At 51.1% G+C, this 17,610-nt stretch overlaps 1 protein-coding gene across 2 annotated transcripts in view; it reads left to right on the top strand.

Moving 5' to 3' along the window:
- Positions 1 to 17,610, top strand: part of LOC144888245 (cytochrome P450 2C23-like) — a 799,004-nt gene that overhangs the window by 711,391 nt on the left and 70,003 nt on the right. The window contains exon 2 of one of the 2 annotated variants that reach the window (XM_078785460.1): positions 2,769 to 2,924. The exons of the other annotated variant lie outside the window; for it this stretch is intronic. Coding sequence (XP_078641586.1) covers positions 2,849 to 2,924 — 76 coding nt within the window. The 5' untranslated portion in view covers positions 2,769 to 2,848. The remainder of the gene's footprint in view (positions 1 to 2,768; positions 2,925 to 17,610) is intronic. 2 annotated transcript variants of the gene reach the window in all.

Genomic DNA, 17,610 nt, shown 5'->3' with positions numbered 1-17,610 from the left:
TTATCAACCTGAATGTTTGTTTATAATAGGCCTCATTTTTCCCATCCTTAACAATTTTTCTTTCACATAATTTTCATTATCTCTCACATTCATTATTTTACAAAATTTGTTGCCACGATCTGTATTTTCCTTCTCTAACAGCATGCTCAATAGTTAATAAAATTTGCGTTTTTCCTCCATTTTGAGGTTCACTACTACATCTCGTTCATATCATTAATCATCACACAATATCATAACATATCTATTGTGATAAAATGTACAGTACTAATGATTGACCATTCTCATAACCCATTGTTTTGTGAGGTCCATGCCATCACTTGATGAATTCACTAGATCGTAATTTCAACCATGCTTCTCCACTTGTAACCCAAATATTTCCCATTAAATAAATAAAAAGAATTTTATGAATTTTCTCATTATTCATAAGTTTACAAAATGTCCCAAATCTGTATATTATTTTCTACTGTGGTTACATTAAACCATATATATGTTCATATCTTAATCCAATCAGAAAATTGTCAATTTACTCCTAATATATGTCTGTACCCACATATGTCTGTATATATTTTACAAAATCCAACTTTACATGTGTCCGACTCCAATAAACTGAAAAAAAAATGGTTTGCTGGACCCATGCAAGATCCCTCACAAATTTTGCAAACTTCCCAAAGACATATCTTCCAAAAGCATACCATTGCCTTTGAATTGGTGATCACACACCTTTCGTACTCAAACAACATCATAATAATACAAAGTCCTTATCAATTTTGTATCCCAAAGTTGGGCCGGATCTGGATTCAGAATTGAATCAAGATCTAATCGGCTTATCCTCATTATTTTAATCAATGTATTCACCAATTTTCCAAATAGCTTATTTAACATTGCCCTTCGCTTGATTTCTCAATGATGAAGAATACAACCTCTTCTCTACCTTCATTCATAAAATAATAATTTTAACCCCATGAGAATGCCTCGTATACAGAGATATCTGGAACCTTTATCATATTCAATTTTTTTCCCAATGACTGTACATCCAAACCTAGATATTTAGAGTTTCGTAACTTTAATACCCCAAATTTTCTGTGACCTCAAAATCAGTAGGCTTCTTTCTTATGACAAACTCGACCATTTGGTGAAGTGTCGTGAAGATTGGTTTAAAATTGTGACCTGTAGGCGATTGACATACAAACAGACAGACAAACAGACAGACAAAACAACCAATGTGCTTGAAAATTTTCGATTTTTGCATATAATAAAAACTTGGTAACTGAACACATCAATGGAAGTGCTGGGGTGTGTTAATTACCAATTAGCTAGTCCTAATCCTAGTAGATGTACCTAGTCCTTGTGCATCCTGTATGAACTCGGTGTAACATTGAATGGAGTCCAATGTATTAATGGATTTTCATGTATTCGTGGTTTTGGAAGATGTTTTGGACCCAAATTTTTTTTGTGCCCAGGGTCCCAAAAATGCTAATCCGCCTCTGGCTCTAAGCCTAAGGGATATTCAAGGCCTTTGAAATATTTTATACCCATCCCCTGATCTGTGCCTTTCCACAACTTTATCCAGGAGGTATTTTGAAAGCTCCTTGGTGCTCATGGTTGAGTCTTTGCTGTGAAATGCACATCCAGCAGAGGAAACCTACAGGAACAGCTGATTTTATTCTGAAATAATCAGAATCACTACAATTTAACACAGGTTGAGGCCAATTAACTTGCTGTGTGATTTTTAAGGTGATTGGTTACACCTGAGCTAATTTACAATTGTTATTATAATGGGGGTGAACACTTATCCAACCAAGATATACTAGTTTTGTGTTTTTAATTCATTTTCTGAAATCTGTAGAATTTGTTTTTCACTTGGAAGTTGTAGGTTACGATGTGTAAATAAAGGTGGAAAAAGTCTGATTTAATGCATTTTAATTCCAGACTTTAAGGGAAGAAACGTTGAAAATTTTGAAAGTTGGTGTCGACTTTCTATAGGCCCTGTATATAAACCATAGAAAACCTTGTATTTGTGATGGCTTCAAAAAACTGAAATACAGTATAGGTAAAAATAATCCAAAAAAAAAAACCACAAGATAAAGACAAACCTCCAGGTTCCTGAAATTCATATTGTCGTCATATTGATATATTGTATTCATATTGATATTGTCGTCTTTTTTTTCCCCAACATGAAATACTCTCATTGTTCATCAGTCACACTCGCCTCTAAGATGTCTAACCTGGGTTTGAGTCCCCATCCACCTATAAACTGTCATCCCGGTGTTTCACAGGAAGGGTGATTTATCAATGTGTGTGCCCAATGTATCAATGTATGTGTATGTGTGTGTATGTGTGTGTAATGTGTGTGTATCAATGTATCAATTTATCAATGTCCCTCGGATGGACGTTAAACTGGACATCCCGTCTGCCGACATTTGTTGATGGATGTTAAAGACCCTATGGTATCCTTCTTTAAGAGCAGGCAAGTTATTGATGTGGCACCATGGCCAAATTCCAAATTCCTGCTCTAACCAGCAGAGGGCATTGCATCAGCAGCACAGCCGTGCCCTCGGGCAATGATACTACCCCGCATCCTTGTGCTGCATGTGAACAAACGATTGTTCATCAGTTATACAATAAACCGTATATGTCAACCATGAACCACCCTTCTTGAACATCTCAGTTAATCAATGTTTCTCAGTATACAAACATTGTTCTGTGGAAGTATTCTGCAAACTGAATTCTGCAAATTCTGTACAATCAATGTAATTCTATTCATGCAGGTGCAGGAGTTATCTTTAATACCGGGGACCATCAGAGGATTCTGCGGCGCTTTTCATTGACGACACTGAAGAACTACGGCATGGGAAAATTCACCATGGAGGAACGCATCTCCGAAGAGGTTTCCTGTTTGATAAAACGCCTTACTGATATGGAAGGTAAGATATAGCGTTATGAGCATGGAAAGCGGGGACGGCTCAGCAGTTTAGTTGTGTAAATACAAAGAACTTTAATGCAGAAGGAGGCCATTTTGCACGTCATGTTTGTGCTACATCAACACCTGCATATTCATTGTGTACCAACAGGGTAACCTGCACCTTGTGCTGAGGAAATTTAGAGTTTCGAAAAAGAGCTAGAAGAAGATGATATACAGTATATATATATATATATATATATATATATATATATATATATATATATATATGGAAGGTAAGAAGTTGTTAAACAACAACAACATGCATTTTAAAGGCCATTTTCCCTACTAGAGCGGGGGTTAGCCTTGCGGTCCCCATGACAATCTTCTCCATTTTGCCCTATTTTCTGCATCTCTCCTTGTTAACCCCCTTGCCCGCATTTCTTCTTCCACCATCTTTAGCCAAGTCTTTCTCGGTCTTCCCCGTCCTCTACTTCCTTCTACATTCATTTCCATCACTCTTCTCAACCAGTCACTTTCATCCTTCCTCAACACATGACCAAACCATCTCAACCTGTTCCTCTTCACAGCATCAATCACAGGCTCTATTCCCATCATCTTTCGCAATTCATCATTTGACTTCCTCTCTTTCAACGATACTCTGCACATCCGTCGAACCATTCGCATTTTCAGCCTTTCCAACCATCGTTGCTGCTCTACGTTCATTACCCATGTCTCACTCCCATAAATCATAACACTTCTCACACATGCAGCATACACCTTTCCCTTCAGCTTCAACGACACTCCCCTCATCATCAGCACGCCACTCAGTTCCCGAAACGTCTTCCATGCACATCTCACTCTAGCAACCGTTGCCGAGTCTGATCCACCTTCTCCATTCAGCATGTCTCCGAGGTAGCAAAATGTTTTCACACCTTCCAGCTTCATGCCGTCTCCAAGATCCAACTCAACATTTCCTCCATCTGCAGATCCCTCTGTGCACACCTTACAATTGAATGTGGCTGCCACACTGGTTAATGACCCTCTCAGACCACTACATTTTTGATGAACCCACTCAGCGCACATTGTACATTGAATGGAGTTCACTCCGACACCCTTCCTACACACAGCACAGGGCCACTTCCCAGTTCTTTCCACCTCCCCACATGCTTTACCACTTGCCATCACCTTCGTCTTTCCGATATTCACCTTCAGACCTTTTGTCTCCATACATTCCTTCCACTTGTTCATCTTTTCCTTCAGTCCATCCATACTTTCCGCAATCAACACCAGATCATCTGCATACAACAACTCCCACGGTAAACCCTCCTTTACGTTCTGAGCCAGCACCTCCATCACAGCTACAAATAGTAGTGGACTTAGTACCGACCCCTGATGCACTCCCACCTTCACCTCAAACTCACCACTGTTCCCGTCCTTCGTCCTTACAGCTGTGCGCGCTCTCTCTCGTACATTGCCATCGCTACTCTGATCAACCATTCCTCCACTCCTAACTTCCTCACTGCCCATGTCAATACTTTGCGTGGAACCCTATCGAATGCTTTCTCCAGATCAACAAACCCAAGAAACCACCTCTTCCTCTTCTCCATGTACTTCTCCTGCAACTGCCTCACAATGAAAAGCGCGTCTGTCGTTCCTCTTCCTGGCATAAATCCAAACTGCATTTCGTCGATCTTCACTTTCTTCCTTATCCTCCTCTCCAACACCCTTTCCAATACCTTCATTTCATGCTCCAATAACTTTATCGCTCAGTACGAGCCACACTCCAGAGGGTCACCTTTCCCCTTGTATAGAGGGAGGAGGGTACTCAGTTCCCAATCCACTGGAATGCGGCCTTCTTTCACCACCAGATTACAGATCTCTGTCATTCTCTTCACACCCAACTTCCTGCTGCCTTCAACATATCTCCCACAACTCCTGTCGGCCCTCCCGCTTTTCTACCCTTCATTGCTTTTACCGCTTCCTCAACTTCCTTCTCAGTTATCTTCTCTGCCGGTCCTAAAACTGGGTTACTCTCTATGTTGCCATCCCATTCATTCTCTGTATTCAACAGCATTTCCATATATCTTTTCCATCTTCCTTTAATTCCATCTGGGTCGACAACGATTTGTCCCACTTCATCCTTCAAGCAACTCACCCCCATCACATCACACCTCTCTTTCGCTATCTGCTTTGCAATCCTGAATACTACTTTCTGACCCTCTTCCGAATCCAAGCGTTCTCCGAACATTTTCCGACATGCCTCCTGCGCCTTTGCTACCTCTTTCTTTGCAGCCTTCCTGGCTGCCTAATAACTTTCATGCTCTGCTGTTTCTGCTCCCGTACCCTTCGCCTTCTGCCACTCCTTGAACTTCTCCCTCTTCTCGTCAATCCTCTTTCCAACTTCATCATCCCACCACCATGTTTCTGAGTGCCTCGGTGGTCCTTTTGTCCATCCACATACCTCACCAACGGCTCCCAACAGACTAGCTTTCATTGACATCCAACCACTTTCAATCTCAACCACATCATCCTCGCCCCTACTCAGCCTCTCTTTTAATGCCTCCCTTACTGTCACCTCTTTCAACCTCCACACCTTCATTCTCGGTTGGTATTTCACCCGCCGAGCTCTCCTCGCACCTTTCACCCTTATGTCGCAGACAACCAAGTGGTGCTTTGAAACAGCCTCCTCCCCCGGGATCACCTTTGTGTCCCGGAGGTGCCCCCTGTCTCGTCTACGCACCATCAGGTAGTCAACGGTTGTCGTCGACCCACCTGACGTGTATGTAACATGCTTATTATCCTCTTTCTGGAACTGAGTATTACAAATCAACAAATCAGCTCAATCAGCAAACTTCAAAATCCTTTCACCTTCTCCATTTCTCACACCATATCCGTAACCCCCATGAACTCCGTCAAAACCATCCATACTCCTTCCCACATGTCCATTTAGGTCTCCTCCTACCACAACAACTTCCTCATCTTTCACGTTTTCCATCAGCTTCTCTATCGCACACCAGAACTTGTCCTTCTCTTCATCGCTCCGACCAACCTGTGGAGCATATCCCGAGATGATGTTCACCAAGAGCTTTCCAATCATCATTTTCACCATCATCAACCTATCACTCACTCTCGTCACACTCACCACACTTCGTCCATGGGCCAGGCCAGATATCGGTACCACCTGGGGTGACCAAACCTAAGTGGTACTAAAATGTTTATTGGGTCAATATAAGTACATTAAGATGTGATAGCCTTTCCACACTCGCAGCTTTGTCAGTTTTTTGTAAAAACTTCAAATTCACCCAATAGCGGCATTGCATAATTCATTTAAATCTTGCGGTATGCAAAGATCACATCTAATTTCAGTCAATACAGAACTAAAACCATGTGAGAAATGCTACTATATTGTAATTATTAAACATCAGAGCAAAATAAATGCATTTCCTATTTGTCTGTACTTTCTTATTGGATAATTGTGTACTCACGTTCAGCTTTTTTTCTAGGAAGAGTTCATTGCGGATAGATGTAAGCTTTTTTTTCAGCTCCTTTGATGGAACTGGTGAGATATCTGGCTATGTAAGTTATCTTTTGCAGTTCTGATCAAGGTTAATTAAGTTTGATTCGTTAAGATCAGTTAACTATGGTAATATCCTTTCCTTTTCTAGGATTAACTTACCAGTGAGGTCAAGATGTGGCAGATCTTAGATAAGATTTTGTTTTGCTTTCAATGGTACTGTCAGAACAAAGAATACATTGGATTGCTGGAACACGGATTGCTGCTTGTACATTGCAGGTGTCTACTGTAGTGTGCTGACGTCCTGAGGTGTACATGATGGATCCACCAAGTAGAGATGAAGGTGCCACCCTGCCAAGGAAGCGAGCACGCACTGACTGTATCATTCATTGCTCTAATGAAGACTCTGACTCCCTGGTGTCACCCCCAAGATCTGGACTCATGGAACACTTTGCTCAGGGCTGCAGAGATCAGACAGCATGCTCCACTTCTGGATATAGCCAAAGGCATTGAAGAAGGACAAATACCACAATTGCAGTATCATCACAAATGCCGTAGCATTTTCACCATGAAGAAGTCTCTTGACTCTCTCCTTTCCAAAGACCCCAAAGATGAACCTGGAGAGGTCAGTTCAAGAAGATCAGCTAGGGATGCGCCAGGTACATCAAGAGTGTATGATAAAATCTGCATTTTCTGCAACAAGTCGAGCAGATACCTAAAAGGACACAATACAAGGGAACCCCTCATCCAGTGTGTTGAGTTACGTGCAGATGCCAGGGTTCGCAACGCAGCAACCAAAAAACTGGATCCAAGAATCCTTGCCTTACTGAGCAGAGACCTTGTTGCTGCAGAGGGACATTACCACAAGTCATGCTACAAACTGTACACAAAAGACGAGTCTTCTGCCAGCTCTGGTGCAGGTGAGGAGAATGAACAAAGAGAGGATGCAGAGTATGAGGAAGCAGTGAGACAAGCCTACGAGGAACTCTTCTTGTATATCAGGAATTAATTCTTTCCCAATCCTGAAATACTGCCTATGACAGACCTCACAGGTAGGCAAGAGAGATCCATGAACGCACATGGCATCACCCAAATGAAACCCTCAACGAAGAAACATGTTCGTCGTAAGCTGGAAAGTGAGCTGGGAGGATCACTCCACTTTGTCTCTGATGAGAAAGGAAAGATTCTCCTCTATCCAGACAGCCTTTCCATGGATGATCTTGCCAAACAAGCTCACAACATGAAGAAGGATCTGCAAGAAGCAAGGACTGCCAGCTCTGGAGATGTCTTAACCAAAGCAGCAATGCAAATGAGGAATCAGATCAAGAAGCAAGACGTCAGTCAAGCATGGCCACCCAATACAGAGCAGTGTCATTCCTGAATTGGTCAAGGAATTCCTGTATACCCTGCTGACTGGAGAGTGTGACTGTGCAAATCTCTCCAAGAGAGTCCAACGTCTTGCCACTTCTTTTGGCAGTGATTTGGTCTTTGCTGTCACCCGTGGCAAGACAAAGCCACCCAAGCACATACTTCTCCCATTTGCTGTGAAGTCTTTGACAAGAAACACAGAAATGATACGAACTCTGAATCGCCTTGGCCACTGTGTTTCTTACTCACAGGTTGAGGAGATTGACACAGCACTTTGTATCCAGAAGTTGGAACTCTCAAAGGATGACATCCCACTGCCAGGAAACATCTACCCAGGTGTGTTCACAACCCTGGCCTGGGACAACATTGACAGTCTTGAAGAGACACTGAGTGGAGCAGGTACTTCTCACAGAGTCAACGGCATTGCTGTCCAGCCCAAAGTGGCAGGCCCCATGCCACAGAATGTCCTGCCTGCAGTTACAAAGTCCAAGAAAAGAAGCATCAGTTCTACCGCAATGTTAAGAGCCAAAGAAAAAGTGTCATGGATGCATGTTGATTCTACTGAATCAAAGACCTTGCTTAAAACAGGAAACCTAAGTCTGATTTGTCACAGGGTGACTTGATAAAAACATAAATATTTTGTTCAACTTGCATAAATATTTTGTTAAGTTAAGTTCGAATTTTTTTGAAAACAACCCACTTCATCTACAAAATCTGCCTTTATGTACGAGAATGACTGCCTACATTCGTGATACTGGTAAGAAAGGATCCCTATGTGGTATTTTATGCTTGTCTGTGACTGAACTGATTCTTAACAGAAAGATTGTGGTGTGAGAATAAAGGATAGTGGTAAAGTGTGTGTTCGCGCCTTTCATCCATGGGGCATGTCCATTACAAGAAGTGATAAACTCTAAAAGCTGTGAGTCTGCAAGGGCTATCATATCAAAATGCAAACTAGAGACATATAGCAAGTTAAAACACCAAAGAGAATTAGTCACCCCGGGTGGTACCGATACTGGAAATGTGGGATCCTGGCCCATGGACTAACTGTCTACAAACTCCTCAGAAAACAGGACACCAATACCATTCATGCCCTCCAGGCACCCTTGCCACATAAACTTGTATTTCTGTCCCTGCCTACCCTTCACCATTCTCACACCACTTCCCTTCCATCTCGTCTCTTGCACACAACATATGTCCACTCTTCTTCTGACCAATACTTCCACCACTTCTCCTGATTTCCCTGTCATTGTCCCTACATTCCATGTCCCAAACCTCAGAAACCGATCTCCACTTCGGGCTGTACCCTGCCCATATGTCGTTGTAATTGTCATGGTTCTATTTTTGAGGCAATGTTTTTATGGCCGGATGCCCTTCCTGACGCCAACCCTCTTAGTCGTCTCTTACGACACGCAGGGATACGGTGTACCTATTCTAAATCCAGGGTACACACTGGGAAACGTTTAAAACATGGAAATTCTGGGGGGGCACCACGGCCGCGAGGGCCCCGCCAGCACCACGCCACGTTTGCCTGGTCAGCACCACGGCGGCCCGGTCAGCACCACACCACGTTTGCCCGGTCAGCACCACGGCGGCCCGATCAGCACCACACCACGTTTGCCCGGTCAGCACCACGGCGGCCCGGCTTCATAAGCCCTTCAGCATAAGGCTGACACATGAAAGAGAGTGTCTCACAGGTGGTCCGAAGCAGTGCACCCAGCTCCTCCATCTGTGTACAGTACTTCAAATGCACCCGAGCCAGTTCGCCGCCATTGCAGCGGATGGTCACTTCACCATGACCGGGAGGCAAGTCAGGTGCTTTGCAACAGACGGTATATGGATTCACAGTTTGAGCAGCAATGGAAGTGGATGGTAGAGGAGGTTGCCAAAACTCCAGCTCCACTCCATCAACACTTGGTATCATCTCTTTCAACAAAATGTGCAAATTGGTTGAGCTCTTGTTCTGAGGATGAGGTAACGGTAATCATTGGAGGTTCACCCGTTGTCAAGTCTTTAACATAGGGACTGAAAATTAGTTTCTTGCTTTCTACTGGACGAAATCGGCTGCAAATCTCAGAAGTAAATAATTTGTACGTCGAGGTAATTTGTTCCAAATTTCACCAACGTCCGTTTCCGCATTCTTGAGTTTTATTAAGAAAACCCTCAAATTCATGTTGGTGTCTGTCCGTCCGTCTGTCCGCCCATCCGTCTGTCCGCCCAGAATATGTTGACACTCATATCTCAAAGGTTATACATTGAAACTAGCTGAAACTTTGAATATACATCAGCCAATAGGTCCAATTAATGGCTTTCAAAACAAATTCAAAATCTGCACTCATTATGGGGGTCTACGGGTTTTTTTTTGACCCCCCCAATCCAAAATAGGTTTTTGCTCTCTTGTCCGAAACTACACTAACTATTTTAATGAAAGTTGGCTACAAGCTTCATATCTGATGCCTAATGAAGGTGTATTGAATGCATCAAAATCTGTGCTCTGATGTGGAACTAATTAATTTAGCCTTGAATGACAGACAGACTCAAAAAATAATTAATGTCCAAACTGTTTCAGAAGATTATTAAGTGATTTTTAATGAAACGTAGAGACCTCACTTTTCAGGTTACAAGAAGATATTGTGGCGGGCACAAGGGACAATAATTCCGTGCACCAGTGGGTGGCGCGAGCGTCCAGGTGGGGAACGAAAATGCATGCCCCGCCTTTCGACCGATCGGCCACGCCCGGGGGCAAGGCGTGGCCTCGGGACATATATGCGGGCTCTAAGGTCAAGCCCGCCCAGTGCTGAAGTGCGAGCTCTTAATAAAGACTCTTTGTTTGTACCAACGCGTTGTGGCCTACCTCTCTGGCAATCGAGTCATGTGTGCACAGCACCACACTGGTGACCCCGATTGGTTCAGCCGTTGCTGACCCCCGAACGCGCCATGGCTACCAACGTTGTCGCAATCAAACTCCCGGAATTTTGGGAAGCGCAAGCCGATGTTTGGTTTGTGCAGACCGAAGCTCAATTTCAGCTCCGGGGCATCACGGCGGACGAGACCCGGTACTACCACGTGGTCGCTGCCCTCGGGCCCGGCACTGCCGCCCGAGTCGTGTCCATCCTTCGGCGCCCGCCGGGCGACCACAAGTACGAGGCGCTCAAACGTCTCCTCCTCGCCACGTTCGGGCTCACAGAGATCGAACGGGCCGACCGCCTCCTGGACCTTCCCGCCCTCGGCGACACACGACCATCCGTCCGGATGGATTTCATGCTGTCGCTGCTTGGAGACCAGCGCCCGGATTTCTTGTTCCGCGCACTTTTCCTCCGCCAGCTACCGATACAGGTGCGCTTCGCGCTGGCCGGTTCCAACATCACGGAACCCCGCGCCCTGGCCAGAGAGGCCGACAAGTTTTTCGCGGCCTGCGACACGCGGTCGGTTTATGGTGCTGCCGTAGTGGATCCCAGGGCAGAGGCTACATCGCCCCCGGCTTCCCTCGTGGCCGCTGCTGCGCCCCGCCCATGACCGCCGCCGCCACCACCACGGCCGCTGCGGCCGTCACCGCCGCAGACCTGGTGCTACTACCATGCCAGGTTCGGCCGCAAGGCTAAAACGTGTCGCCCGCCGTGCACTTTTGACGGGTCGGGAAACGACCGGGCCGGCGCTCATTTGCGGCCCTGAGCGTCGGCCATTCCGGCAGCCTCCTGTTCATCACGGACACCTTGTCCGGGCACCGTTTCCTTTGCGACACAGGAGCGCAGGTAAGCGTCCTCCCTGCCTCCGCGTCCGACAAGCAAGCCGCGGGCCGGGGCCCCACTTTGCTTGCCGCCAACGGTACACCCATCCGCACATTGGGGAAGCGTTGCCTCTCACTGCGGTTTGGAGGGCAGCACTTTCAATGGTCGTTCGTCACCGCCAGCGTGCCAATGGCCCTGCTCGGTGCGGACTTCCTATGTGCGCATGGCTTGTTGGTCGACGTTAAGCGCAGACGTCTCGTCCAGGCCGAAACCTTCAGCTCACTCGCTTGTTCGCTGAGCGGCTCGTTGAGCGGCTCACTGAGCGGCTCACCGAGCGGCTTGCCAAGCGGCTTGCTGAAAGGTTCCGTCCCGGCGAGTTTATTTTGCACGCTTCCGGAAGCAGACGACTTTACCCGCCTCATAGCCAGTTTCCCGGCCCTCACGCGGCCCACTTTCTCAGCGGTGGCCGTTAAACACGGGGTGGAGCACCATATACCCACGGTCGGGCCACCGGTCTATGCCCGGGCACGCCGACTCGAACCCACGAAGCTTGCCGTGGCAAAGGCGGAGTTCGCCATGCTGGAACGGCTGGGTATCGTGCGGCGCTCAAACAGCGCTTGGGCCTCTCCGCTGCACATTGTTCCGAAGCCCGGCAGAGGGATGGCAGCCGTGCGGTGACTACCGCTGGCTCAATGATGCCACCACCCCCGACCGCTACCCGGTCCCGCATATCCAGGACTTTTCCACCCGGTTGGCAAACACGACCGTGTTTTCCAAGGTGGACCTCATCCGGGGCTACCACCAGGTCCCCGTACAACCGGGCGATGTCCCGAAGACGGCCGTCATCACCCCTTTCGGCCTCTTCGAGTTCCTGCGAATGCCTTTTGGGTTGAAGAATGCTGCCCAGGCGTTCCAACGGCTTATGGACAGCGTCTTGCGTGACTTACCTTTCATCTATGTCTACCTGGACGACATCCTAGTCACGAGCGCGTCCCGGGAGGAGCATCAGCTCCACCTCCGCACGCTTTTCGAACGACTGGGCCAGCATGGCCTAATCATCAACCTCGCAAAGTGTCGTTTCGGAGTCGCCACCATCGACTTCTTGGGGCACCACATCACCAGGCATGGGGCCGTCCCTTTACCGGCCAAGGTGGAAGCGGTCAGGGATTTCCCGTGACCCCGCACGATCAAGGGGCTCCAGGAGTTCCTGGGCATGGTAATTTTTTACGACCGCTTCGTGCCCCACGTCGCCCAGCTCCTCCGCCCCCTGCACGAGGCCCTCCGGGGCAAGTCGGGCAAAGGTGACATTGCCTGGTCGGAGCCGATGGCCGCGGCGTTTGCGGGTGCAAAGCTGGCCCTGGCCAACGCCACCATGCTAGCGCACCCGGCGCCCGATGCACCGATCGCCCTCACCACCGACGCATCGGACTACGCGGTGGGCGCGGTGCACGATCAGTGGGTGCTTGGCAGCCGCTGGCGTTTTTTAGCCGGCAGCTTCGCCCGCACGAACGCCGCTACAGCACCTTCGACCGCGAGCTGCTCGGGCTCCACCTGGCGGTCCGACACTTCCGCCCGAGTCGTGTCCATCCTTCGGCGTCCGCCGGGCGACCACAAGTACGAGGCGCTCAAACGTCGCCTCCTCGCCACGTTCGGGCTCACAGAGATCGAACGGGCCAACCGCCTCCTGGACCTTCCCGCCCTCGGCGACACACGACCATCCGTCCGGATGGATTTCATGCTGTCGCTGCTTGGAGACCAGCGCCCGGATTTCTTGTTCCGCGCACTTTTCCTCCGCTAGCTACCGATACAGGTGCGCTTCGCGCTGGCCGGTTCCAACATCACGGAACCCCGCGCCCTGGCCAGAGAGGCCGACAAGTTTTTCGCGGCCTGCGACACGCGGTCGGTTTATGGTGCTGCCGTAGTGGATCCCAGGGCAGAGGCAACAGCGCCCCCGGCTTCCCTCGTGGCCGCTGCTGCGCCCCGCCCATGACCGCCGCCGCCACCACTACGGCCGCTGCGGCCGTCACCGCCGCAGACCTGGTGCTACTACCATGCCAGGTTCGGCCGCAAGGCTAAAACGTGTCGCCCGCCGTGCACTTTTGACGGGTCGGGAAACGACCGGGCCGGCGCTCATTTGCAGCCCTGAGCGTCGGCCATTCCGGCAGCCTCCTGTTCATCATGGACACCTTGTCCGGGCGCCGTTTCCTTTGCGACACAGGAGCGCAGGTAAGCGTCCTCCCTGCCTCCGCGTCCGACAAGCAAGCCGCGGGCCGGGGCCCCACTTTGCTTGCCGCCAACGGTACACCCATCCGCACATTGTGGAAGCGTTGCCTCTCACTGCGGTTCGGAGGGCAGCGCTTTCAATGGTCGTTCGTCACCGCCAGCGTGCCAATGGCCCTGCTCGGTGCGGACTTCCTATGTGCGCATGGCTTGTTGGTCGACGTTAAGCGCAGACGTCTCGTCCAGGCCGAAACCTTCAGCTCGCTCGCTTGGTTCGCTGAGCGGCTCGTTGAGCGGCTCACTAAGCGGCTCACCGAGCGGCTTGCCAAGCGGCTTGCTGAAAGGTTCCGTCCCGGCGAGTTTATTTTGCACGCTTCCGGAAGCAGACGACTTTACCCGCCTCCTAGCCAGTTTCCCGGCCCTCACGCAGCCCACTTTCTCAGCGCTGGCCGTTAAACACGGGGTGGAGCACCATATACCCACGGTCGGGCCACCGGTCTATGCCCGGGCACGCCGACTCGAACCCACGAAGCTCGCCGTGGCGAAGGCGGAGTTCGCCATGCTGGAACGGCTGGGTATCGTGCGGCGCTCAAACAGCGCTTGGGCCTCTCCGCTGCACATTGTTCCGAAGCCCGGCAGAGGGATGGCGGCCGTGCAGTGACTACCGCCGGCTCAATGATGCCACCACCCCCGACCGCTACCCGGTCCCGCATATCCAGGACTTTTCCGCCCGGTTGGTAAACACGACCGTGTTTTCCAAGGTGGACCTCATCCGGGGCTACCACCAGGTCCCCGTACAACCGGGCGATGTCCCGAAGACGGCCGTCATCACCCCTTTCGGCCTCTTCGAGTTCCTGCGAATGCCTTTCGGGTTGAAGAATGCTGCCCAGGCGTTCCAACGGCTTATGGACAGCGTCTTGCGTGACTTACCTTTCATCTTTGTCTACCTGGACGACATCCTAGTCATGAGTGCGTCCCGTGAGGAGCATCAGCTCCACCTCCGCACGCTTTTCGAACGACTGGGCCAGCATGGTCTAATCATCAACCCCGCAAAGTGCCGTTTCGGCGTCGCCACCATCGACTTCTTGGGGCACCGCATCACCAGGCACGGGGCCGTCCCTTTACCGGCCAAGGTGGAAGCGGTCAGGGATTTCCCGTGACCCCGCACGATCAAGGGGCTCCAGGAGTTCCTGGGCATGGTAAATTTTTACCACCGCTTCGTGCCCCAAGTCGCCCAGCTCCTCCGCCCCCTGCACGAGGCCCTCCGGGGCAAGCCGGGCAAAGGTGACATTGCCTGGTCGGAGCCGATGGCCGCGGCGTTTGCGGGCGCAAAGCTGGCCCTGGCCAACGCCACCATGCTGGCGCACCCGGCGCCCGATGCACCGATCGCCCTCACCACCGACGCATCTGACTACGCGGTGGGCGCAGTGCACGATCAGTGGGTGCGTGGTGCTTGGCAGCTGCTGGCGTTTTTTAGCCGGCAGCTTCGCCCGCACGAACGCCGCTACAGCACCTTCGACCGCGAGCTGCTCGGGCTCCACCTGGCGGTCCGACACTTCCGCCATCTGCTGGAGGGCCGCCCGTTCATGGCTTTCGTCGACCACAAGCCCCTTGTGTTCGCGATGGCCATGGTCGGCGAGCCATGGTCGGCACGGCAGCAGCGTCACCTCTCTGCCACGTCCGAGTATACGACGGAGATCTGTCACGTGGCGGGTAAAGACAACCCGGTGGCGGATTACCTTTCCCGGTCCGTCGCGCAAGCGGTCCGCCTTGGGATCGACTATGCCCGGATGGCGGAGGACCAGACCGCCGACCCCGGCGTCCAGGCCTTTCGGACCGCCGTCACGGGCCTCCGCGTCACCGAGGTGCCGTTCGACGCTGCTGGCGCAGCCCTACTGTGCGACGTCTCCCACGGCCGGCCCCGCCCCATCGTGCCCGCTGGCTGGCAGCGCCCAGTGTTCGACGCCATCCACGGCCTGTCCCACCTGGGCACGAAGGCCTCCCAGAAGCTCGTCGCGGCGAACTTCGTCTGGCATGGCCTCAGGAAGGACGTCCGCGACTGGGCCAGGATGTACCTCGCGTGCCAGCGCGCAAAGGTCCACCGCCACACCCAGGCTCCGTTGGCCCCGTTTACGGTGCCCGAGCTTCAGTTCGACCACATGCACGTCGACTTGGTGGGACTTCTGCCCCCCTCGCGGGGGTTCACCCACCTCCTCACCATGGTGGACCGCACCACACGGTGGCCGGAGGCCATCCCATTGGCGGCGACGTCTGCGGCTGATGTGGCGCAAGCCTTCATCGCGACTTGGGTTGCCCGGTTCGGTGCCCCTCCACATCTCGTCCGACCGCGGCCCCCAGTTCACCTCAAAGCTCTGGGGCGTGGTGGCGCAAGGGCTCGGTGTAAAACTACACCGCACCACGGCCTACCACCCCCAGGCCAATGGCCTGTGCGAGCGCTTTCATCGCTCGATGAAGGCCGCGCTCCGGGCCAGCAGCCGCGATGGCAGCTGGGCCGACAGGCTCCCCTCGGTCCTGCTGGGCCTCAGGACGGCGCCCAAGGATGACCTGCGCGTGTCCTCGGCGGAGCTGGTCTTCGGGCAACCACTGCGGGTACCGGGCGAATTTATCCCCGACTCCACGGCTCCTTGGTCCGCGGCGCAACAGCGCTCCACCCTGCAGGAGACCGCCTGGAGGTTCGCCCCGGTACCGACGGCACACCACGGTTGCCCGTCTTCCCACGTCGCCCCGGAGCTTCGCACAGCGGAGTACGTCTTCGTCTGGCACGACGCCCACCGGGCACCGCTACGGCCCCCGTACGACGGGCCCTTCCGCGTGCTGGAGACCGGGGATAAATATTTCACCGTCGACATCGGCGGTGCCCCGGATCGTATCTCCGTGGACCGCCTCAAGCCGGCCCACCTCGATCTGGACCACCCCCCGCAAGCAGCTCTGCCTCCGCGTCGAGGCCACCCCCGGCACACCCGGTCAGACCCCCGGCACCCCACAGCCCTGCCGTCCCGCTACTCCCCAGCCCTGCACGCAATCGCCAGGGGGCGTTTCGGCCGGGTCATCCGGCTTCCCCGCAAACTCACCCTTCAGGTGCACGGGCATTCTGGGGGGAGCGCGTGTGGCGGGCACAAGGGACAATAATTCCGCGCACCAGTGGGTGGCGCGAGCGTCCAGGCGGGGAACGAAAATGCATGCCCCGCCTTTCGACCGATCGGCCACGCCCGGGGGCAAGGCGTGGCCTCGGGACATATATGCGGGCTCTAATATTCGAGCCCGCCCAGTGCTGAAGTGCGAGCTCTTAATAAAGACTCTTTGTTTGTACCAACGCGTTGTGGCCTACCTATCTGGCAATCGAGTCGTGTGTGCACAGCACCACAATATTATAAAGCACGTACACCACAATTCGCATACAAATTCTTAACACAACATCCAATGAACAGACAAAGTAAGAAGAAGAAGAAGAATAATCCCTGTAACTTGTTCCCCATGGTTATTAGTGGGAAGATCAAAGAGGGAAAAGGAGAGTGTCAAAGCAGAGGAGAGGGCCAGGAGGGGAGGAGAATAGATAACACAGGAAAAAAAGAGTATGCAAGTAACAATGATTCGTGGTCTCTCACCGCCATCTGTTGGACCCATCCATGGTACTGCAAGTTCCTTCGTGATCGATGGTCGAGGGGGTGAACACATTATTTAACCCTCTTTCTTTAAACAAACCTGGAGTGTCTAAATTCTTGAGTTACATGTTGTTACAAAGCACCTGGCATGTTTTACACTTCAAAACTAACAAGTTATATGACTTTTAAGAAGAACACACGGTGGCTCCAATCTCCAATCAGCTTGGGAAGGGGATTTGGATCACAGAGGGTACA

The sequence above is a fragment of the Myxine glutinosa genome, chromosome 10, assembly GCF_964187855.1.
Source record: "Myxine glutinosa chromosome 10, kmMyxGlut1.1, whole genome shotgun sequence".
Lineage (NCBI taxonomy): Eukaryota > Metazoa > Chordata > Myxini > Myxiniformes > Myxinidae > Myxine > Myxine glutinosa.
This window is presented reverse-complemented; position numbering and strand designations above follow the sequence as displayed.